Here is a 26,048-nt window from a genome sequence, read left to right as displayed (position 1 = left end):
ATCACACATTCTGTAAACATCAGCTTAGCCGATGGTATTTGGCAGGGTGCAGTATTGATGATTGTGGTTAGAGCTTCATCTATTTATTTATAGCTTCCATTATTGACGCTGTTTAAACTCCACTGAGAGCTTGTTTGTCTTTCTTCTTCTCTTGCTCACTCTTGCTGGTTGTCCCTGCTCCTGATCGGTTACCTTTTGGGCAAATTGTGGAACCCTAGCAGCCAATGTGTAGGAGGCATGGACTAGATTAGAGGTCATAGAGAATGTCAGTGTTCAGTTCACCCTTCTGCTGAGATTATTTTGAACCTGAGACAAATTAAGAGGTTCTGTTTTTGTGCATAGATGTGCACAATGTATTGTTTTGGCATTCTTGAAATAGTTTAAAATACAAAAAGAACTGTTTTTGAGTATAATATATTGTCAACATGATAGACATGGGCTTGCTACAGTGATGCTTCTTGTCATACCACTGCAATCTTACTACAGTGATGCTATCATACACATATAATAAGGGTTTATTTGCTCATTGAGGTGTGGTGAGTGGTAAGTGGTTAAAAATGGGACAGAAGCAAACTGGTTGCTTTTGCAGCTCATGCTACACTTTGCTAAGTAGCCTGCCATTTACTTCAGTTTCAAGACACTGCAGTTAAAACCCTTTGAGTCTGGCATGCACAGACAAAGATACAATTGATCACTGGGGCCTTATTTAGCTCTGGGGATAGCTCTTTGCCATTGTTATTTTGCAGGCTGGGTTTGAACCAACTAACAACTGAGAGTGATGTGAACCTCCATTAAACTTGGAGGATAGATGTTGTGTGTAGAAGTCTCTTGTTCAGATCTACGAATCTGTTAATCCCAGTCCCAGACATGACCAGAAGTTTCCTTTTGTGATCTACCGTTTACAATGCAACATTAGCACCTGACCTCACTATGCTTTAGTGGTTGAATACAATAAAATCCTCACAGCAAGGATCCAGCATCTAAAGTAAATACCCAGGAAGCACTGTGATTGGATTACGATTGGATCACTCAAACCACATTCTGAGGTGGTCAGAGGCAGATCTTATCTACATTTAAGACAATGCATTTTCTGTGTCTGGATAAAGGCAGGCAATGGAAATGCATCCGACAAAAAACAAAAACAAAAAACAAACAAACAAACAAAAAAAAACAATAATTAAATATTACTGTGAATATTTTCTTCACTCTAAATCCCTACTTTTAGGCTGCACTCATTCGCCGTTGTTTGTTCTCTCTGCTCTCTCTACATGTAGATGCAGGGACATACAGACCAGTTGTGGTGGTGAGAAATCCAAACATATAAGTAAAGACTAATGTAAAAACTCAGAAAGTGTGGTCAATCTAGAAGCAAATACAGATGTGAAATTAATGTGAGATACTGGACATTTATGCAGTTTAGAAATCCCTTCTGGACACATTTTTAGATCCGAAAAAAGGACATGTGGTTACCCTAGGTAAAACCTTTCTAATATAAGTAAAATACTTTAAAACAAAGCCACTTCAAATCCCGAAAAATTGTTGCAGAACAGTCTTGCCTTATTAATATTTACATTTACAACATTTACAAACACTCAATTCCACTAAACTGCTACTTTGGGAGTATAAGGAAGCAAGGCTAAAAAAATCTAACAGTTAATGCTAGCTGAGCAAGTGAAGTGCTGCTCTGAGAAGGGCTGACTGAAGCAAGCGCCACTGGTGTTATACACATGACAGCCAGCTGGAGAGTGAGCCATGTGTTGTGGAGAAGCCAAAGAGGTGAGCAGGTGCTAACCTGCTGATAGGCTAGAAGCTACCCCTTCCAGACCCTACTATAACCACTTCAGCTAGCTAAATACACAGCCTGCTGACTGGACACAGAGCACAGTCAGCACATAATCCAGTTGTGTTAAAAACTATGATAGGCTAGGCTAAGCTAGCCCCTGTCACTGTGGGTCACTGAATGACATACAACCAGCCAAGCAGAGCTTTTTATTTTTTTATTTTCATAAGACCACCATAAGAAGAAAAACTGTTAGTTTTATTCTAGGGCTACATAACAGGGTTGTAAATCTGAACATTTCTCACCCTAGCTAAAGTCACATACTTATTATTTATACAACAAACTTAACAACTCAAAATACACAGTAAATACATCATTTGGCACCTTTGATACCCTTGATTTCAGAAGACGCATTGGAAGAGTGTGTCTGCAAACACACTTGGAACAACAGTGCGCCTCAGAAACAGCACCAGCTAAGCATCCACAAATAAAATGCAGGTGCTTTGTGTGGTGAGTGAAAATGGCAGGGGATGGAGGAGGCCTGAGCAGGGGCACAGCATCACAGCATTTTTCTAATCCTGCTCTGCACTCCACCAGCGCCAGACGACAGCAGGCACAGCCGCCTCCCAGGCAATTACTATGTCAGCTGCCTCAGAGCGAACGCATATACACAGCACACAGCACCATATCCATCATCAGACGCAACACATGGAATCCTCCTTTGTGTTGTAGTTGTTGTTGTGAGCCAGTGTCTCTGTGCTGCTGCTGCTCTTAGCAGTCTGTTCTGGGCTGAATGTGCACGTGTATGAGCACGTGTCTGTGTGTAATGTGTATGTATGGTGTGGGTGTGTTGTGGTGGTAGTGTGTATATATTTGTATAATGCATGTGTGTGTGTGTGTGTGTGTGTGTGTGTGTGTGTATAGAAAGCCATAGCAAAAGCCTGAGCAATTTACAGTTGGGTGGTTTGAAATGGACTTGTTTTCCTCTTCGCAGCCTAATGAAAGCAGATATGGATGGTGTTATAGAAAGAAGGGTGGTTATATTAACATTGAGGGTCATTAATAGCAGCTACAGGAGCCTGTATGGGCTTTGCAAATTAGCATTTCCCTTATAGCCTGCTCTATATTGATAACAGATATACGATGGGAGCAGGAGTGATCACGTAGAGCCAGGGAGAGCGGAGAGCTAAAAATATAAAGCGGAAAGAGTAGGTTTGGGGAGGAGAGTGAGAGGCATGGAGGGAGAGAGAGAGAGAAGGAGAGAGAATGAGAGGAAAGAGGGAGGGCAGACTCATGATTAATTGAAACTGAGGAATGGAGATAATGTCGCCGGTAGGCTGTACCTTTGCGGTAATTTAAGCACGGTGAAGCACTTGGGTTTCAGACGCTCAATAATTACCAACTCCTCATGCGCATTTCTCCTTAGAGCTGTCTGAGTGCCTTTCTGACGCTTTAAAATAACGGGAGAGTGAGCAAGAGAGGAAAAATAGCGAACATTTCTAAAGTAAAGAGAAGAAAAAAGCAATTGAGTGGAGCTAGAATGGGCACAAACTTTGATTAAAAGGTTGAGCAGTGTGGTGCCAGTGGGAACTGATGGCTGAGTGAGAGTCGGACTAGCTGAGAGCGGTCAGTCCGTTCTAGCTTAGCTCTATCTATCGTGTGCCTCCACTCTCACTTGCACTTCAGCTGCCTGCTCGCAGTCAAAATAATGTCTCACACCCTGCTAAAACATTTATTTTAAGCACATTGTACAGAACAACTGGTGTTGTAGAGAGACATCTACCTAACCGGAAAGAGTAAGGCCAATTGTGCTCTTTTGGGTTCTGGCTGCTGATGGCTGGCGCCATGACCTGGGATTAAAACTAGTGATCCTCGGGTCATAGTAGCAGTGCATTGGTCATAGTCAAACTTACCTTTATTGAGATTAAAATTTCTCTTTCTTATTTTTTCTTCATTATACTGTAGATGTGTTTCTATTGACTGAAATCTATCACATGGATACCAAAATTGCTTGTTTAAATAGAACTGATGAAATCATTTTTTTTAACTCTTATGTATTCATAAAAATACTGGGTAGCTTACATGATTAGCTGCTATCAGGTGTTAGTTACTAATTGAGCAAATAGTTGAAGTAAAAGAGGAGAGTAAACAGGTAATAATTATTTAATCCAATTATACAGTACCTAATGGAATCAGAAAGGGTTCTGCTTTGGTTCTTTAAAGCTGCATTTCGTGAGAATTGGTATTTCTTGCTCATCTCACCGTACAGAAGTGTAATTCACTGCAGTGCAGACAGATCATGCTTTGAGCTGAAAGTGAAAGAATCATGTGGACTGTCACAGCAGGGCAATATTATAGGATTATACATGAACATGACTCCTGTTACACAGCATTACATGGTTTTTGCCAGCGTCGTTCTGCACCGTCCTTCCTGGTGTTCCAAGAGTAGCAACAATAGACAATATTCTCACTTGATAAGTAGGTAGAGCATCAACATAATTTTAAAGCTGTTACTTTACTGTTCTGCATAATATTGCTTTAAGAAACCATGTACATAGGCATATAAAGTGAATGGGGTAAAGGTTTCTACAAAACAATCTAATAATTTATTTATATATATATAAACCATATATATAACACGACCAAAAACCTCCCTTGAAGAAGGCCTAGTATTTTTATACTTATACTTGTTGTTTAACAGCCTACTTTTAGGCTGCAGTCATTCGCCATCTCTTGTTCTCTCTGCTCTCTCTGCATATAGATGCAGAGACATACAGACCAGTTGTGGTGGTGAGAAATCTGGATATATAAGTAAAGACTAATGTAAAAATCCATACTCAGAAAGTGTGGTCAATCTAGAAGCAAATACAAATGTGAAATTAATGCGAGATACTGTACATTTATGCAGTGTAGAAATCCCTTCTGGACACATTTTTAGATCCTGAAAAGAGGACATGTCTAGAAAAAAAAGGACGTGTTCAGTACATGGAAGTGACAAACCGTAAACCTCAAACACTATTGTCATGTTTAATAATGCTGCACATATTAATAGGGTGGTCAGCTTGCACTTGTTTGAATTGAACCCAGTAAAAGAACTGTGCATGTAAACTATTGGTTTTCTAACCTACACCTGTGCTCTCTCCCAGCATGCAGCAACAGTGGGTGTGTGTGGCTGTTCTGGCCCTATTGGTTGTCACAGTGATGCTGGCAGAAGGCGGAAAGGCGGAAAAGCAAGGTGAGAGAAATGTGTCAGCCTGAGTGTTACTCAGGCCAGCTAATCCATTCTGCTCCCCACTCTGTATTCCACACCAATCGTGTTAATCTGAATGGCCTGTATAGAACTGACATGTACACACTGCCTGTCAAAAGTCTGAGGACATCCTGTCTTCTTTTGAAATTAGACTTTTCTCACAACTGCAAAGGTTTTGTTTACACAAAATAGCTATTTAGTCATAACATTCAGGTTTATGAGCAACAATATACAATATCAATATATATGCAAATTTGGAACATGTGTGGACGTTACACTTTATATGTAATAGGCCTATACAGATATATATATAAGCATAGGACAGTTCATAAGTTGTAGGACAGTTCATGATTTGGTACTTGTGACGTAAATGACTTGTTATGAAGTTAAGGTTACATGTCTATTATAATTTAATGTTAATAAATTAATTACAATAATAACTATAATAACATTGTATTAGTTCATGATAAGTTAATTATGAAGAATCACATCATATATGTCTTGTAAGTTATCAGTATTAAAAAGTTTTACTGTTTTGGGTTTATCAAGTCTCCCATGGTATGAAAACCTTTGTTTCCATACTATTTACATATGTTTTCATACCATTTAATTGAATTATGAATTCATTAATGAATAGTTTTTTTTTTTTTTTTTACAGTGTATGCACTGTTTATCTATTGTTCAGTTATTGCATATATATATTCCATACTTTTGAAATGAATGCTCTCAACTAGGCAGTGGTATGATTGTGTTTATTTGTGTACCTTGCTTGTGTGTGTTTTTACAGGTAAGAAGGAGCGTAAGTCGGACTGCGGGGAGTGGCAGTGGAGTGTGTGTGTGGCGAATGAGGGCGACTGCGGCTTGGGTACCAGAGAGGGCACTCGTGGCGGCATTGACTGCAAACAGACCATCAAAACACAGCGCTGCAAAATCCCCTGCAACTGGAAGAAGCAGTTCGGAGGTGAGCATACACAGACACACTTATACATGCTACTTTGTTTTTATACTGTTTTAGGAGTCAGATGTTGTATTGTGCAAAATATTGTGACATATGAGATGATGACAGATAAAGCTAATTAGCTAGGACGTACATCTTAAAGCATATTTTCACATTACAGTGGGGAAAAAAAGTATTTAGTCAGTCACCAATTGTGCAAGTTCTCCCACTTAAATAAATGAGAGAGGCCTGTAATTGACATCATGGGTGGACCTCAACTATGAGAGACAAAATGAGAAAAGAAATTCAGAAAATCACATTGTCTAATTTTTAAAGAATTTATTTGCAAATAATGGTGGGAAATTAGTATTTGGTCAATAACAAAAGTTCATCTCAATACTTTGTTATATATCCTTTGTTGGCAATGACAGAGGTCAAACGTTTTCTGTAAGTCTTTACAAGGTTGGCACACAGCGTTGCTGGTATGTTGGCCCATTCCTCCATGCAGATCTCCTCTAGAGCAGTGATGTTTTGGGGCTGTCGGTGGGCAACACAGACTTTCAACTCTCTCTAAAGGTTTTCTATGGGGTTGAGATCTGGAGACTGGCTAGGCCACTCCAGGACCTTGAAATTCTTCTTACGAAGCCACTCCTTTGTTGCCCTGGCAGTGTGCTTGGGATCATTGTCATGCTGAAAGACCCAGCCACGTTTCATCTTCAATGCCTTTGCTGATGGAAGGAGGTTTGCACTCAAAATCTCACAATACATGGCCCCATTCATTCTTTCATGTACACGGACCAGTCTTCCTAGTCCCTTTGCAGAGAAACAGCCCCATGTTGTCACCCCCATGCTTCACAGTTGGTATGGTGTTCTTTGGATGCAACTCAGCATTCACTCTCCTCCAAACACAACAAGTTGTGTTTGTACCAAACAGTTCTAATTTGGTTTCATCTGACCATAAGACATTCTCCCAATACTGGCTTAAGCAGAAGAACACGTCTGGCACTGCAAGATCTGAGTCCCTGGTGGCGTAGTGTGTTACTGACGGTAGCCTTTGTAACGTTGGTCCCAGCTTTCTGCAGGTCATTCACTAGGTCCCCCCATGTGGTTCTGGGATTTTTGCTCACCATTCTTGTGATCATTTTGACCCCACGGGCTGAGATCTTGCGTGGAGCCCCTGATCGAGGGAGATTAGCAGTGGTCTTGTAGGTCTCCTATTTTCTGATTATTGCTCCCACAGTAGATTTCTTCACACCAAGCTGCTTGCCTATTGCAGATTCAGTCTTCCCAGCCTGGTGCAGGTCTACAATTTTGTTTCTGGTGTCCTTCGACAGCTCTTTGGTCTTCACCATAGTGGAGTTTGGAGTGTGACTGTTTGAGGTTGTGGGCAGGTGTCTTTTATACTGTTAATGAGTTCAAACAGGTGCCATTAATACAGGTAATGAGTGGAGGACAGAGAAGCCTCTTAAAGAAGAAGTTACAGGTCTGTGACAGCCAGAAATCTTGCTTGTTTGTAGGTGATCAAATACTTATTTTCCACCATTATTTGCAAATAAATTCTTTAAAAATCAGACAATGTGATTTTCAGATTTTTTTTCTCATTTTGTCTCTCATAGTTGAGGTCTACCTATGATGTCAATTACATATCTCTCTCATTTTTTTTAAGTGGGAGAACTTGCACAATTTGTGACTGACTAAATACTCCCCCCCCCCACTGTATAACAAATAAAAAATAAACCATTTTTATAATTTACCTCTTTCAATAATAATTTTATGTCTGTGAGTGAGTAAGCTTAACCATTTCCAAGCATTTACAGTTACCATTCAATTCCTGGTCTAATCAATTAATTAAAGTTGTAAATCAGTGATTATGAGAATGAAGAAAGAGGCTAAAGCCTGTAGAGGACTGTCAAAAAGTGAGAAACCTCATCAGGTCCAGCAGACTTGGCTGGTTGTTGTGCTCGAGCAATGGCACTGTAAATGTATGTCTAGTAATAGTTACTTAGCTACAGTCTGACAGTTTAGTATAGTGGGGTTTAGTATCATATATATATATATATATATATATATATATATATATATATATATATATATATATATATATATATATATATCAGTAAAAACATATGTTAATATAGTAATAAAGTGCAGTAACGTATAAAGTACATGGATTTTTTTGCTGTCCTCTACTGATTATACCATGCATAACACTTTATCCTGTACTGCATTAGTAAGCATGACAAAAATAACACTGCAGCGTGTGTGTGTTATTATTTGTGTAGCTGTAGGAGTGAAGAGAGGAGGTACTAATTAACCAAGCAGCAGCTGGAAAAGAGAGAGAGAGAGAGAGAGAGAGAGAGAGAAAGAGAGAGAGATTTTGTAGGTTAAAAACCAGCTTGCTCTACCCACACCACAAATGAGCAACTGCTTTTTTACTGGTCAGGTTATGGTCACCTTTGCTTGGTCAGTGGCAGGCAACATATTCTATTGTGAACCAATAACAGTGGTTAAAATAATCTGGAAAGAATTATTATCCAGGCACTGAGGCACATATTTGTATTTACAGAGTGAAGTCAAGAGACCTTTCACTCTCGCTGTGGATTTCTCAATGTTGGATGTGTATTCTTTACAGTAGTATTTGTTCAGCCTCATTGTTTTATTCATTTAGTTACAAAAAAGCCACCTCTCTCTAAAACCTGTCCTTAAGCTCGCCATGGTATTGAATAAAGTTGCAGAACATAAAGCTGAATGCCCAGTTCTGGCCCACACTTACTACTTTCATTCCGGCCAATATAGCACTGCAGAATGACGAGGGCTTTGTCCAAATTTGGATGCAATAACACAGTTGGGACCGCTTTGGCCAAAAATAGACATAATATAGAAACATTTCACATGCCAGGTGGAGGGTGGCATCCAAGCATGTGTGGCCCAGAGTTTAAATGCCATGACAAACCTTAATTGCACACAGCGTACTTAATATTGCCATAACTGAGCTGTAAGAAACTCCTTGGAGTTTCATATCTCAAATATACATCCAAACTCTGAAGTCAGTGCAGTGCTAAAAATTGATTTATGTGGTTGGATTAAATGTGAAAAATGTGAAGTGCAGTATTAAATACTACAACTGGCTATTTAATTTTTTTTCAAGACATATTTCAATACTTTAATACCAAAAAAACATGATGATTTTTTTTGTCCTACTCTGAGAGGTGGATTTATACTGGATTGACAACATGTTGAGAACACACTTTGCGAAGAAATTACTTGCAAAATAAACCTGTTCTGTAAAATAGTTCAAAACACATTTAGAAAACCATTAGAAAAAAAAGGTTTATAACTAAGTGTCCATGTTGCGTTACAATTTGGAAAATAATTGATCTTAAAATAATAAGTTAACACTGATTATTGTTCTTTTAATTTAGTATTAGGATGTTCACAACATTTTAAGGCAGTCCACTTACTACCAAATGTAACATCTGTTTATAGTACAACCCAAAAAAAATGATTACTCTTATATAAATATGTTAGCAAAGTTGGCAAAGACAGTAGTTCACAGCTTGTCTCTTTATCATTGTAATTATTAAATGTGCAGATGGATGGGCAGAATGATGAGCATTCAATGGGCAGATATGCAGCTGAAACAGGCAGCCTAGTGCATCCCAACATTTTTCAACATTAACATTTTAATATAACATAAGTGTAAAACAAAAATACATATATATATATATGTAGGTGTCAAGTAAGGAAGTACAAATACTTTGTTACCTTTCTTAAGTAGACATTTTGATTATCTATACTTTACTGGAGAAATTATTATTCAGCCGACTTTTTACTTCTACTGCTTACATTTCCACACAATTATCTTAACTTTCTACTCCTTACCGTTTGTTTTCATTCCGGCATCTGGAAAGTGTGAATTTGATTGGTTGGATGAGAAGTATAAATATATACCATTCTGACACCCTATTGGTTTGTAAGAGATCCATCGCACCTGCATACGTCACGTCACACTCCAGTAGGGACATAGCAGACGTATGCAGTCTAGTATGAAGACGTCCGTGTTAGAGACTAAAGAGAACTCTACTGAAATGTCCCAACTAAGCCCCACATTTACATTCCAGTAAAGGTTATTGGTCACATGCCTCTGAAGTTTGACTTTTTGCACCATTACAATACTTATAGCCAACTACTCATCATATTTTCCCTTCCATGAAACACATGTTAATTGATCAGTATTACACACAGATGCTCCTTTAATATATTTGATTTTACTAAAATGCATTCATTTTCAAAGGGCAGATATGCAGCTGAAACAGGCAGCCTAGTGCACCCCAGAATTTTGCAACATTAACATTTTAATATAACATAAGTTAATCCATTAATGGGCTCAAAGAGTGCCAAGAAAACATTCACCCTTCACCATTATACCACATCCACTGGCCTGAAAAGTTGCACCCAACAACAACCCAACAAGGCAGATTCCTGGATTCATGCTGTTGGTGAATAATTCTGACCCTACCATCTGTGTTCTCAGCAAAAATCAAGATTCATTAGGCCAGACTACACTTCTCCAGTCTTCAACTGTCCAGTTTTGTGAGCCTGTGGCTACTGCAGCCTCAGATTTCTGTTCCTGTCTGACAGAAGTGGAACCCAAGAACAGTCTGCTGTTGTAGCCCATCCTTCTCATGGACATGCTGTGTATTCTGTGATGCTTTTCTGCTCACCACATTTGTACAGTGTGATAATCTGAATTACTGTAGCCTTTCTGTCAGCTTTGACCAGTCTGGCCACTCTCCATTAGAAAACATCACTGGACCATTCTGAATAAACTCTAGAGGAGTTGTGATGAAAATCCTAGAAGATCAGCAGTTCTAGAAATACTCAAACCAGTCTTGCACCAAGAATGACATTTTACAACATTCTGTTGGATGATATGAACATTACCTGAAGCTGTTGACTCGTATTTGCATGATTTTAACCATTGCACTGCTGCCACGCAATTGGCAGAGGTGTTGGGTGTACAGGTGCTCTTTTTGGTGAGTGTATTGTAATGTAATAAGATTTTAATCAGAGTAGTTTTCAACCTTCTTAAGAATTGTTAGTATTTGCCCCTGGCTCCGACTACAGCTGGAGAGTCTAATTTAGTTTTACACCAACTAGTGTTCACACAAATTGCACCTTAAGCTTCCCCTGATGAACAGCTGTACACGAGCATTTGTTGACAAGTTGAAGTGAAAGAAGCATATGGACTAATGCAGTAAAGTAATGTGATAATACTTTTTTTTAGGTTCCATAGCACAGTAGCAGGTGTTCTAGACCCAGAAATGGCAGTGCTAGAAATGCCTATTATATCTCCCTATTACAAGTTAATGTAGCAAAATTATTTGAAAGCTGTTATTTCAGAGTTTAAATGCTACATAATGGTGCATTTAACAGCAACCTAACTATTCACAAACCCACTGCTTTTTCATGACTAGGCTATTAATATGTTTTTTGTTGAGAGAAGGAGGGTCTCATTCAAATATTTATTTTAATAATGATAAAAAAACAATTTTTTACTGAAATGTATTATTAATGCCAGTCAGGAAACTCAGGTGGAAGAAGGTAGAATTCTGAAATACCGCACTAACTACTAAGCATTAAAGGTTATGAGGTCAGGTCAAGGAAGGTTTAGTTATGCATGCATCAAGAATGCCTTACAATCAGTGTTTTTTAAAGCAGTCTTTTGGCTGCAGGGTGAGACTGAATGCTGCATTTAGAGACGGCTCGCTGGCTGAAGATGCAGGCTTTTTGATGAATCACTTCTATAAAGCCTGATGGAGTGTAACCATATAGTGAGAGCATCTTGGTTAGAACCTATGGTTAGATGAGGTTAAGGTATAGGGTAATTTTAGGCCGATTGCGAGACTGCAGGCTCTCTGAGGGCAGCCTGATTGCTTTGAAATGGACAAGACATTGAGGGTGGTGAGACTATATCCTGAGAAAGAACTGCCTTTAATAAAAACTGGTACATCAGGTCAACAGAGGTGCTCGGGTGTAAACACCCAGTGAAACTAATAAAGCTATAATCAATACTTTTTTTCTGTTATAAAATGACCTGTGTGTGTGTGTAAGTGAGAGAGAGAGAGAGTCTGTGTTAAAGCGGCCTGCTGAGAAATGATTCTTCCAATATGTGCCAAAACTGCATGAATCAAAGCTGGTTTTACATCCAGCTTATCCAGAACTAGCATGTCTTACACTCCATGACCTGATGTAAAAACTCTGCTCCTGTGCTGACAGACTGAATGACTGCGCTGTTATTTCAAAAGTGCTTCACCTGCAGTCTGAGAGCTGAACTGTAGCAGAGTGGAATGCATTGATTCAGTATTATTAGTTGTTTTTGGATGTATAAATAGTGAGTATTTGACTTTGGTTGGGGTGAAAACAACCCTGTTTGCCTGAGCTCTGCTTTTTTTTTGGTTGGTTTAAGGCACCAGCAAAGCTCACAGAACCTGCATTTTATAGCATAATTTGAGCACTGTAACAAAAACCACTGTAATTATTCCCAAACCTTACTGGATAGCGTTGCTGTCCTCTCGTTGTGTCATCTGAGCGACAGTGTTGGAGGTTCACACTATATCTGTTTCATGTACTGAATATTATTAAACTATGCCAAGGTCAATACAGTTTGACTTTCTAGGACCCCCTTGATGTATGCTGTTGTTCCCAATGCAGGTGAGTGTAAGTATGACTTCCAGGCATGGGGTGAGTGTGATGTTGCCACAGGGATGAAGAACCGGACTGGTGTGCTGAAGCGTGCCCTCATGGATGCTAACTGCCCCAACACTGTCAGTGCAACCAAACCCTGCGGCAAAACCAAGCAACAGGGTAATGTCAAACATACAGACACACACACACACACACTCACAAACCCACTCTCATTAGGAATGAGTCTCAGCACGAATTAATGAATGAATGATGAATATAATAATTCTATCCACCTCAGCTGATAATCGTAGTTTTATCAAGAATCAGGGCATGCTTAAGTTGGCTAAGATAGTTCAGGATATTTCAAACCAATATTTGATGACATATTTACTGTGTGTACTGATGCGTTATACCTGTTCACTGTCTTAAGTATCAGGATTTAATCTGGATTAGGCCAATCCAGATAAAAATGCAAGTGTAAACACACCCAAGATACAAATCCTATCACTCAAACCACTTCGGGGGGTGGTCTGAGATGCATTTCAGCCACGTTATAGCAATGTAAACACACCCCTCTCTCCAAGACGCATTCAACAACCAAAACTCCTCCCAGCACAACTGAAACACCAGTAATAGCTGCAGCGCAACTATCAAATTTGTATATTTTGTTTCACACAGCAATCGGATTTCAGTCTGACTAACTGGAGGTGTATTTGATTAAACACATGTGGCTAAAATCTTACTAGATACTAGTCCCCAGAAGTAACCAGGTGAAAGTAGGGTCTTTAAAAGTCACGTTACATCATATCCCAGTGCCATTTCTACAACATAGCCCTACTAGAGCTATACAACATTGTAGCAACGTATATATGCAAACTCATTTATGTGAGTCCTGGGAGTATTCTCTTTAACAAAAATCTGCATTTAGCCAGCTCTCAAAATCATTTAAAAGGAGCAGGGTGCGCAGTTGACAGCACTTTTACAGGGCCTTTCTTTTGGTGTTGGATATTTCAAACCTTGCTAGAGCAGAAGAAAGCAATTGGTGCTTATGTCGCTGATTTTAAATTACCAGCTACTCTGATGGCTACTCAGTGAAGTTTAATTGAGAACATAATCACACTCCTTGCTCCGTTCAAACTGAGATTTGGCATCAAACATGATTCCTTCGGTTAATGCATTAAAATGACAGTTGACCAAGTGCTCACTCTGAGTTTGCCATTAAAACCAGCAAAGTGCTCTGTTAGAGACTGTAAACACACGTTTCAATGAGATTTACACTGAGTCCCACTAATTGTAGGGCAGAGATATGAAATGTTGCAAACTCAGATGGAGCAAGCACCAAGTGGGCATATAGAACCACGGCTGAGCCACCCACAAGAGAAAAGGGTTAGGATGGATGACGAGGAGACGAACTTGGCTTTTCAGTTTAAAAACTGCAATTTCGGTTAAAAAAGCAATGAAAAGAGGAATGGAACATTTAGTCACCACAAAGAGCTGAACACACAAACACATATACACATTTGTGAAGACTTCCAGAGATTATAGCTGATTGTAGAACAGATACATTGGGAGTGGTGAAGCTTAACCAAAGCCTTGAACTCAGTAAAGAAAAGGAAGGCATTAGGCTCTTTTACTTTGCTGTTTGATGAAAGTTGCATAAACTGTTTGTTTTCTGAGTCAGTCCCCACAAAGTGGCAAATGAAAACACACACATGCATGTGCACACACAGAAAAGGTTATACTGTTTTTTAATTTCTCAAATAAGATCAAAAGGTTTTGGGAGACCTGCTCATTCATTGTTTCCTCTAAAATCAAGTCTTGAGAGGGCCATGGTTGGTATTTGGCATGGTGCATTCTGTACAAGTACTAGACAAGAAGGAGTGTCCACAAACATTTGGACATGTAGTGTGTGTGTGTTCATATACACACGTGGACAAAATTGTTGGTACCCCTTGGTTAATGAAAGAAAAATGGTCACAGAAATAACTTTAATCTGACAAGAGTAATAATAAATATAAATTCCATGAAAATGAACAAATGAAAATCTGACATTGATTTTGAACCATGCTTCAACAGAATTATTTTAAAAAGTAAACTAATTAAACAGGCCTGGACAAAAATGATGGTACCCTTGAGAACAATGTGACAAAGGGACATGTTAAATCAAGGTGTGTCAACTAATTAGCATCACAGGTGTCTACAATCTTGAAATCAGTCAGTGGGCCTATATATAGGGCTACAGGTAGTCACAGTGCTGTTTGGTGACATGGTGTGTACCTCACTCAACATGGACCAAAGGAAGCGAAGGAAAGAGTTGTCTCAGGAGATTAGAAAAAAAATTATAGACAAGCATGTTAAATGTAAAGGTTATAAGACCATCCCTAAGCAGCTCGATGTTCCTGTGACTACAGTTGCACATATTATTCAGAAATTTAAGATCCATGGGACTGTAGCCAACCTCCCTGGACGTGGCCAAAGGAGGAAAATTCACAAATCAAAGAGACAGATAATGCGAGTGGTAACAAAAGAGCCCAGAAAAACTTCTAAAGAGATTAAAGGTGAACTTCAAGCTCAATGAACATCAGTGTCAGATCGCACCATCCGTTGTTGTTTGAGCCAAAGTGGACTTCATGTGAGATGACCAAGGAGGACACCATTGTTAAAAACTAATCATAAAAAAGCCAGACTGAAATTTGCGAAAGTACATGTTGACAAACCCCAAAGCTTCTGAGAGAATGTCCTATGGACAGATGAGACAAAATGTACCTTTTTGCCAAGGCATATCAGCTCTATGTTCACAGAAGGAAAAATTAAGCATATTAAGAAAAGAACACTGTCCCTACTGTGAAACATGGAGGAGGCTCTGTTATGTTCTGGGGCTGCTTTGCTGCATCTGGCACCGGGTGTCTTGAATCTGTGCAGGGTACAATGAAATCCCAGTCTCAGTCGCAGGTCATGGGTCTTGCAACAGGATAATGACCAAAAACGCACAGCTAAAAACACCCAAGAATGGCTAAGAGGAAAACATTAGACCATTCTGAAGTGGCCTTCTATGAGCCCTGACCTAAAAAGCAATGTCTGAATTTCATTGGTTAAATTTAATAGCATTTTTATTTATTATTACTTTTGTCAGATTCAAGTTATTTCTGTGACCATTGTGGGTTTTTCTTTCATTAACCGAGGGGTACCAAAATTTTGTCCACATGTGTAGATAGATAGATAGATAGATAGATAGATTTAGTAGATAACTGCAATTAAATCACTGCAACCTTTCTTTCATGCACCACTTTCTTCCATTACTGAGAATCTGAACGAAGCCTGAGTGCTGTCCACGGTGCTGAGACGATTCCAACGAATGGTCGCCTGTGCTGTCCGTGGTGCTGACATGTCTTCAAGAGCCTGCTGACTTAACTTTTCTGACCAAAAAAAAAAAAAAAAATGACCACAGATGCGCGCCCTGCTAGCTGCCAATTGTCAATCAAAAACGCATGTGTCTAGAAGACCGAGACATGGCCAGGGAAAAGAGAGATAGAGTGTGTGTGTGTGAGAGAGTGTGGGAGGTAATTGCTTTTTGCTGGAGATTCTGCCATTTAAAGACTAGAGAGGTTATTTCTTTTAGCCTCTGCATCAGTAAGCAGTCCCTCACTTCTTTTAGAATGAAACACTTTAGATGGTGCTGACATTTCTCTGTCTCTCCCTCTCCTTTATCTCTCTCTCTGCCTCCATTCTCTATCATCCCCTTAACACTCACTCTCTGATTATTATAATTATTTGGAGAGCTGAAAGAATTCCACAGCTCTTAAAGCACAGTAATTATCTGAGCGGCTTTGACTGTTCAATAAAGTCAAATCCTGTCAAATGAGTAAGTCCTGTGTGTGTGTGTGTCTGTGGACCTCTGTCTATATTTGTTGCATACACTATCACATGACATATGGCCAGTTCTAATTAAGGATGTCCCAGTCCAGTTCAATCCGGGTACCTTAATGCTGAGGATTGGCAAATACAGATCTATTCATGTTTCTCTAAATAATACAGCCACCAAATTTAGGTAAGAAGAGCTGATACCTTATACTATAGTAAAATCACTTTGTTTTTAGTGAACTGTTTATTTAATAGATTTTTAAATGACCATTTTATAGTGTTTAATAACTTATAATCCAGCCCTCATCATTCAGCTCCCAGTTACTTTAAAACACTGCAGTGAAAAATGGACCAGGTGTGGCAGGAGTGTATTTCTCCACATGGATATAATAGAATAGAATATCTTTGCCTTTGCGCAAGTACAGTGAAATTGGGTAGGTTTGGAGGACGCTTAAAAACAGCAGAAAATAGATAAATGTCTGGAAAAAGTGCCTCAAATGCAGCATGAGGACCACAGATATTACATTACGTTTTTGAGTTTTACTTTAACATAGTTCCACATTGCAAATTATAAAGCTCTCTAAGAACTGTCCTCACTACTACAAGTATTATATAGTGCAGAAATGTGTTCTCTGTGCAGGATGTGTACTTAACAGTATTTTCTCTTCCAGCTATTTGACCTGGGGTGCACAGACTTTTGCCAACACATACACAAGCAAACAGTACATATACAGGCGCACACACGTCCCCTCTGACAGTGTATATGCATTCAGAGAGAGGGGGAAGCAGACAGAGTGCAGTATGTGCTTCTCGGGCACAAGAGAGTTCAGACATGCAGTATATTTGATCCTTTAGACTTCCAAGCACACAATAGAGAACCAATATTTTCTAAATGTGTGTAGGTTTCCTTTTTTATTCAATTGGAAATGTTTTGTCAATTCTTGCATTTTAAACTCACTCCACTTAAGACACAACCTCAAAATTCACCATAAACTCTGCTTGCTCGAGTGTGTCTGAATACTTTACTGAAGCTTTCTTTGCTGTCTGTTTTCTTTGATTCTATCTAATCTGAAGCTCAGTAAATATACTGACAGACCTGATTAACTTGAGACCACCATAGCGGTAGGACCAGATCACGCAAATCTATGAAATTATATGTCTAGACAAACTGGCAGAAAGTCACATACTGACTGACTGAAATCTGATTTCAGTTCAACATGGGGATCTCCAATAAATCAGTCAGCCTGTCAATCATTCAGTCAGTCAATCAACAACTAACTAAATAAATATTAACCTACACAATGATTACACACATCTTTCATCCTTCTTCATCATTCTCTAATTAAACGGACATGATGAAACCTGAGTCATACTCCACTAAAATGTCTCTACAACTTTAGTCCACATACTTTGTTGAGTGACAACCTTTTGAGTGACGGTTCTGTATATGGGCCTTACTTTGTTGGATATTTCAAACCTTGCTAGAGCAGAAGAAAGCAATTGATGCTTATGTCGCTGATTTTGAATTACCAGCTACTCTGATGGCTACTCAGTGAAGTTTAATTGAAAACATAATCACACTCCTTGCTCTGTTCAAACTGAGAAATGTGCTAGTCTGGAGCTTTGGCATCAAACATGATTCCTTCAGTTAATGCATTAAAATGACTGTTGACCAAGTGCTCACTCTGAGTTTGCCATTAAAACCAGCAAAGTGCTCTGTTAGAGGCTGTAAACACACGTTTCAATGAGATTTACACTGAGTCCCACTAATTGTAGAGCAGAGATATGAAATGTTGCAAACTCAGATGGAGCAAGCACCAAGTGGGCATACAGAACCACAGCTGAGCCACCCACAAGAGAAAAGGGTTAGGATGGATGACGAGGAGACGTGCTGTCTCTTTAATATATACAGTGAAGTTCCTAGGAGAAACACAGGAACCTCAGAAAAACACTCAGACAGCAACAGAGGGTACACATACGTGTATCAGCATGGTGTCGGTAGATATGTACATGTGAAATAATCGATATTTGCATCAAATTCATATTTTCTCTTCGCAGCATCTCTAATGCACACACATATACATTTATATATACATTTGTGAGGACTTTCAATGGCTGTAGCTGTGTAGAACTAATGCTTACAAAGAAGCAATTAGAGCAGTGAGGCTAAGCATAATCTCAGCCTGTCCAGAAATGCATGTGTAAAGCCCGTTCTTTACACAGGTTTCAAAACCATAAAGGGAGACTTTGGAGCCTACAAGCAAGATATGCTAATTTAAGTGTAAAGAAATGTGTCCACTTCCAGTTCAAGTTTAAGCACTAGATTAAAAACAGAAGCAGATACACTGTTACATGGTTGGTGTGTGATCAAAAAGTAAATCTTAAACCTAGTTAGGGAAGGAGAGTTTCTGAAAAAAACTGCAACTCAGTTCTACATAAAATGAAAGCCAACAACCTCCTACGTGCTGTCTGGCAACTTTTTATAGCTCACTGCATTGCAAATACAACACCTGGACTTTCATAATGATCAGACAAGAAAAAAAAGAAATGCAGGCTCTCTTGAAATATGGAAAGAGCACTGATTTCTTAGGCCACTGTTAGAAGACTAATCAGGATAAAGTACTTAAATGGTAAAAAAAGAACACTGCATTTCCCCTGTTTTCTGTTGTTTTCTAAGATGTGTCTATGTAATATATAGGTGTGTGTATGGGTATGTGCATGTGTGTGTGTATAGGTGTGTGTGTTTCAGCAGGGAGTGGGGTTTATCCGACTTATTTTCCTCAGGATATCGAAGTTACAATAGCCATATCCAGCCATGGAATTTTCAGCATGCCAGCAGAGAGGGATGATGGGGAATTCTAATAGCAGTGGAAAATAGATATTGTTGCGGTTATAAATGCTTTTGGGATACACATGTTTTTTTTTCATTTGTTTGCAGTGGAACAACACAAAACAGTTGAGGAAAAGAAGTCAAATCTGATATCATTCCACACAGAATCTGAGAATTGGACTGGACAAAATTATTGGCACCCTCAACTTAATATTTGGGAGCACACGCTTTGAAAACAACAACTAAATTCTATCACTTTCTGTAAGCAATAATGACCTCTATACCTCTATACCTCTACACCTCTATACTGGAATTCTGGACCACTCTTCTTTTACCAACTTCAGGTCTCTCAGATTTCCTTGGTGCCTTTCCACAGAGGTTCTCTAATATTTACATCTGGACTCATTGCTGGTCTTTTTGAAGCATGCTTTAGGTTGTTGTTCTGCTGGACTTGCTGGAGACCCAACTCTCTGATACTGGGGCTTATATTGTGCTCCAGAATTGTTTTCCAAAGCTGTACGTCCTCCTGAACACACAGCACAGACATCTCCACACACATGAACCTTAACCCTAAACCACTAGTTTGAACCCAAATCTGGGCTGTTGCAGCCTAAATCCACTGTTGTATTTGTTTTTCACTGAGACTTTTTATGCCACATCCCATATGTATCTTATGCCCCTTACACAAACAAAAGGTTTTTACATCATTGCTTCCTGGACTCGGTGCATGATGGTGCAACGGGCACTGTTTGTGCCGCAAAGCTCCAGGGGCATGGGGTTGTGGGTTGAGAGTAACCAATAACAGTACATAGCCCCCCCCCCATACACACACACACATGATGGACAGATGACCACTTCTTAGCCTCTTTTTTATTCCCTGGAATTAAACACTTCAGTGGAAATGGGCAGGTCTAGGCAGCTGAAGGCTGAACATGCAGATATACAATGACATGCAAAAGTTTAGGCATTCCTATCAACTTCCTGTTGAACACATAGGTGAGAAAAAGAAATTTGATTTCCAGTTGATTTTGTGCAATGGTGGCCAAATATTTGCAGTCTCTATTATTTTAAAAGTAAATGCGACAGTCCTGTCTGCTATGGGCCTTTTTATAGTTTTGTGACAAAATAACCCTGACTCAGAAAACAGCTAATTTGTTTATTTATTTATTTATTTATTTATTTATGTATTGAAAAGAATCTCACCATTTTTTTCACCATTTAGACTTTGCAAGTACTTCCATACATATACACACAAGCACAAATGCAGTAGTGTACTATAGTGTAGTGTAATGTACTGTAGAGTGTGTGTGTGCGGTGGTCGCTGTCTGTATGGGGAGATAAGCAGAGACGCTTTTGGGAGACAGGCCGGTGAAGTGTGCAAAGCTATGGTAAACAGGTAAACAAATACGGAATCAAACACACACACAAACACTCGCTCACACATGCTATCTCACCTGGCCTGTCCCACTCCTCATAACGGGTTTCATGAGGATGATTCTCGATGGGTATGGCAGGCCGGAGGCGAAGTCCGTCATGGGCTTTGTGGGCTGGAAGAACGGGCGGATGGAGGAGTGGAGGGGTCTGAGCAGCTCAGAGGCCAGAGACTGTTCTCAATAATTCACATGGCACAGAGACGCGCAAATTAAACATTATGAGAAACAGCCTCAGTGCCTAGATCCCCAAAGCCGGTCCCCACTTTACTGCCAGTGGGGGCTGCCAATGTCATTCGGTTCATATCATTTCAGAAACAGTTTCTTTAATAAAGAAAACTACTGGAGCTGTCCAGACCGTGAAAGGGTGTCTGAGGAGACCATCTGCCTGTGTGTGTGTGTGTGTGTGTGTGTGTGTTTGTGTGTGTACCCTACCTCATCCAGAGAGCCGTGTAGTTCTGATAATGAATATATATTAAAGCAGCCCAAACAGAAAATGCTAAATGAAATGCCTCAGCAGCACTCTCACTCCCCACTGCTCCCCAGCAATTTGCTGACTGCAGAGCGAAGGAAACAGGCAAACTAATGAAAACAAGCACACAAAGTGGAGGACAGGGCCATTACCCACACCGGTAACAGGAGGGTGTGTGCTGGATAGGATGTGTGTGCATTAGCTCTGTATACGGACCGAATATTCCAAAGATGATGGAGAAACCTCTGCATAGACAGCACTCAACACCTCTGCCATAGCTAAACCAAGAGAGCTTGGCATCATCGCATTTACACATTTCCCAAGCCTTTTTAGTTTGTAAATACCAACAATGACTCTAAAGAGCAGCCAATCTGCCATTACATAGGGTTAGTGTCCTGAACCTGTACTGAGTCTCTGCTTAGGCCAAACATTTGTAAAAACACATTTATCTGTTGTTTTGATTTTTATGCCATTTTTAACTCTTTGAACTCAGTCTTCCATTTCCATCCATGAACCCAAAGCAAGCATCATAAATATTTTTTTCAGAGAGAGTCTAATCATGTCACCCAATCATTTTGTTCTTCTTGGTACAGTAGTGTTTGGACAGAGCAAGCACCAAACTCCCTTGTCTGAGGGGTGCAGTGGTGTTGGCATTTCACGCTGCTTTCCACTACAAAATGTAGCTTCTGGATGGTGAAATTACAGACGTTCAATTCAATTATATTCAATTAATTTTTATGTAGCACATATTTATTTTATTTATATTTATGTAGCGCTTTTTACAGTGATGTTGTCACAAAGCAGCTTTACAGAGATCTGGGTCCAAGCTTCCCTTGGGTTGAGAGGAAGAAAATAGGAATAAAAATAACAATAAAAAAAATGAATTAAGAAAAAAAAAGGTTGAAGGTTGAAAAAAAGAGGTTGTTTTCAGTAAAAATGTCATTGACAATGACTGCTTTAGGTGCTAGAGATCATACGTTTAACAGCCCAAACTTAATGCGGGAGTTGCTAGTACGCAAAAAACACGAAACGCTAATGTCGATTCTAATCAGGTTTAAATTTGTTAAAATTGATTTTCGAATGTCTACGATTGCAGACTATACAGGGGACAGACACAGTTTCAGTACTACAGGGTTTATGTAATAAGTTATATGTGAGTGATACTGGTGAATTGCTATTTCCCACACCATTCAAGAAATGCCAGAATGAATGGTTTAAATCAAGTAAAACACTTACCTGGCCACTCTCTTATTCACCTACCTGAGTGATATGACTGCTAGAGCCAGTCAGTCATAGCGTACCACCTTCGTGATTTAGAATTCAGCTCATAGCGATTAGCTGCTAGGAGAATAGTTGAGTGTATTTGCTGCCTGATAGTTCACAGGGAGTTTATCAGTCACTCCCTGTGTTACTTCAGCACATTACACAGATTTACAGCGTTTACATACCTGTTCAAGCCCTACTTTTCCAGTTTTTTGCTTGTAATGTTTATTTTTTTCCACTTGGAAAAGGACCTCCAGTGTCTTGTTTTAGCAAGTTTCTTGGCAGCAAAGCATGTTTTGAAGGGCAGTTACCCTATTCTGCTGTTTTTCTAGACATACAGACAGAGATGGGATGGCGTAAGGGGGTGTTGAGGAGATGTGTGGGGAGGTGTAATGGGCTGTTAAGAAGAGCCTCATAAAGTGACTGACAGGAGGTCAGTGTATTTACTGAAGTAAACACCTCAGTCCAGAGAGCAGTTTTTCAAAACAGGTTTTCCTCAGGCATGTAACAAACATGTGCTAATGCCATTTGCAAGAAAATAATAATTATGCTCTGCATATACAGTGGGGAAAAAAAGTATTTAGTCAGTCACCAATTGTGCAAGTTCTCCCACTTAAAAAAATGAGAGAGGCCTGTAATTGACATCATAGGTAGACCTCAACTATGAGAGACAAAATGAGAAAAAAAAATCGGAAACATTGTCTGATGTTTAAAAAATTTATTTACAAATAATGGTGGAAAATAAGTATTTGGTCACCTACAAACAAGCAAGGGCGCGTCTGAAGTTTGCTAGAGAGCATTTGGATGTTCCGGAAAAGTATTGGGAGAATGTCTTATAGTCAGATGAAACCAAAGTAGAACTGTTTGGTACAAACACAACTCGTTGTGTTTGGAGGAGAGTGAATGCTGAGTTGCATCCAAAGAACACAAACTGTGAAGCATGGGGGTGGCAACATCAAAGAATGAATGGGGCCATGTATCATGAGATTTTGAGTGCAAACCTCCTTCCATCAGCAAAGGCATTGAAGATGAAACGTGGCTGGGTCTTTCAGCATGACAATGATCCCAAGCACACTGCCAGGGCAACAAAGGAGTGGCTTCGTAAGAAGAATTTCAAGGTCCTGGAGTGGCCTAGCCAATCTCCAGATCTCAACCCCATAGAAAACCTTTAGAGGGAGTTGAAGGTCCGTGTTGCCCGCTGACAGCCCCAAAACATCACTGCTCTAGAGGAGATCTGCATGGAGGAATGGGCCAACATACCAGCAACGATGTGTGCCAACCTTGTAAAGACTTACAGAAAACGTTTGACCTCTGTCATTGCCAACAAAGGACATATAACAAAGTATTGAGATGAACTTTTGTTATTGACCAAATACTTATTTTCCACCATTATTTGCAAATAAATTCTTTAAAAATTAGACAATGTGATTTTCAGATTTTTTCTTTCTCATTTTGTCTCTCATAGTTGAGGTCTACCTATGATGCCAATTACATGCCTCTCTTATCTTTCTAAGTGGGAGAACTTGCACAATTGGTGACTGACTAAATACTTTTTCCCCCGCTGTACATTTATTTATTATTGTTTAATTGCATTGGTAAGAATTTTAATATTAAAGTTACTTAATATTAAAGTTACTAATTTCCCTCCATTTTTAACATAATAGTTCAAGGGAACCAAACTTGCACATCTACCAAGGTTTGGATAATGACTGATCAGAGCCAGAATGAAAAATGGACAACATATTGTCAGGGGAATGGACAGAATAGCTGGCTTTTGGTTATGCTGGTCACTTTAGTTTGCTTTGTTTCTGTCTCTCTGTTTTAAACAGAGTTAAATACTCCAGAATGGATGATTTCCTTAAAGGATTTCCTTCCTAAATTCAGGTGATGACATGTATAGTAATGCTTGAATTTATGGAGAAGACAAATACAACTATCGTAGATGGAGTCTTCACCAGGACCAGTACTCAAGCACCTGTGCCGTAGATGAACCTAGAGAACCTTTCGTGCATCCAAGTCAAGATTTATTAGGGATCTAATCTAATATTGGGTTTCTGAAATCTTTCTGTGTGTCCTGAAAGAGTAAAGCTTCCAATTACATCAGTGATCAGCTGAATAACCTCCTTAAATTAGTGGCAAGTGGAAACCTGCAAAAGACAAAAAAACGAGGAGAACAGGTGTTGATTACAACTGACATTTACTGCGCAATATATATTGTAGGAGCAACAGGTGCCAAATCCTTTTTTTTAATTAAAGACTGTACTCACTCTCTTTCGCTCTCTCTCCCTCTCTTTTTCTCTCTCTCTCTTACCCCCTTACACATAAGTGGACCTATACCAAGCATCATTGAGAGGAAGCAGAGCCAGTGCTCTCGCTACAATCCACTGAGCCGAGGCGTGGAGAGAGATTACATTCTTTAAAGCGATCCGGCGCTGGGAGCCAGGGGCCGACCACCGAGGGAAAAAGCCAGCCCCATCCTTTCTGACCTGCCTCTGGCACCGTGCCAGCATCTCATTGTGCTTGTGTGTTTGTTGGTGACTGATGCGGTGCTGTGTGTCCCCTGCAGACTCACGGAAGCCGAAGCGGGACGGGAAGAAGAAAGAGCAAGCCCCGTCGGAGTAGAGGTTCAGAGAAGAGAAAACACACCCTCCCCTGACCCACCTGAACCCCCTTCCTCATGACTGCCCGTATCTCTCAGCTCTCAGATGGAGAAGACAGAGGTGGCTAAATGCCTTAAATGGCTTAAGTTGCATGAAGGGAGAGTTAAGAAGAGAACATGTGTCTTCCTCTCCTTTTCGTAGGCGACGTGTAGCTCTTTTGTAGATTCTTATGTGTAGGTCTTTTAATATTACGTATAAAATAATGAAAAGAAAATCGTACTAAATCCTGTCCTCAACAGATACTGAACTGCCCTTTAACATTTGGACAGACGTGACCTGTTAAAGTTGTTAAAGTGACTTTTTCATGTTAAAGTTGGATGACTGAGCAGTTGCTTGCGAAAGGCAACCGTGTACATTTAGACATGAATCCCTAAGTTCTATAGAAGGTATTCCCAAAAGTAGACTGTGTATTACATGTGGAAACACTTTATGGAAGTTAGTGATGTTACTGCTCCCTGTTTCTCAGATCCACAGGAAATAAAGACGGCTTTGCAATTCACCATCCGTTTCAGTCTTTACTCTTCTTCTTGTACTCTGGTGCAGTGTTATCCATTGATCTATATTGTTCATTATTCTACAATTCTGTCCACTCACTGGACAAATTGTAGATCATCTGTTTTACTGCACAATATATCAGCCTCATTCATCATTGGTGAATTTCTGACCACTGCTGACCAGAAACTCTATATATGGCTTTGCACCAAGGGTATCAGTTTAAACCTATAAATGCTCTGTGTAGCTGCAGGTGCACATTTCAAATAATTAAGAGCACACCTGATGGTGCTAGTATTGTGTGTTGTGGTCAAGACTGCTAGAGCAGACTGGGGCACATTGAGTCTGAATCAAGACCAAAACATTTAGCAGTTAAGTCAGAGTAA

The 26,048-nt window shown here is 39.6% G+C and overlaps 1 protein-coding gene across 3 annotated transcripts in view; it reads left to right on the top strand.

Annotated features, from left to right (window-relative positions):
• Positions 1-25,669, top strand: part of ptn (pleiotrophin) — a 71,694-nt gene extending 46,025 nt beyond the window's left edge. For all 3 annotated transcript variants that reach the window (XM_072672440.1, XM_072672439.1, XM_072672441.1), the window contains 4 exons: positions 4,927-5,015; positions 5,818-5,991; positions 12,682-12,834; positions 25,077-25,669. In XM_072672440.1, the coding sequence (XP_072528541.1) occupies positions 4,928-5,015; positions 5,818-5,991; positions 12,682-12,834; positions 25,077-25,132 (471 nt within the window). In that variant the 5' untranslated portion in view covers position 4,927 and the 3' untranslated portion in view covers positions 25,133-25,669. The remainder of the gene's footprint in view (positions 1-4,926; positions 5,016-5,817; positions 5,992-12,681; positions 12,835-25,076) is intronic.
• Positions 25,670-26,048: the final 379 nt, after the last annotated feature.

This window comes from Salminus brasiliensis, chromosome 2 (assembly GCF_030463535.1).
Source record: "Salminus brasiliensis chromosome 2, fSalBra1.hap2, whole genome shotgun sequence".
NCBI lineage: Eukaryota > Metazoa > Chordata > Actinopteri > Characiformes > Bryconidae > Salminus > Salminus brasiliensis.
The sequence above is the reverse complement of the archived record's forward strand: the minus strand, read 5'-3'. Positions and strand labels throughout refer to the sequence as shown.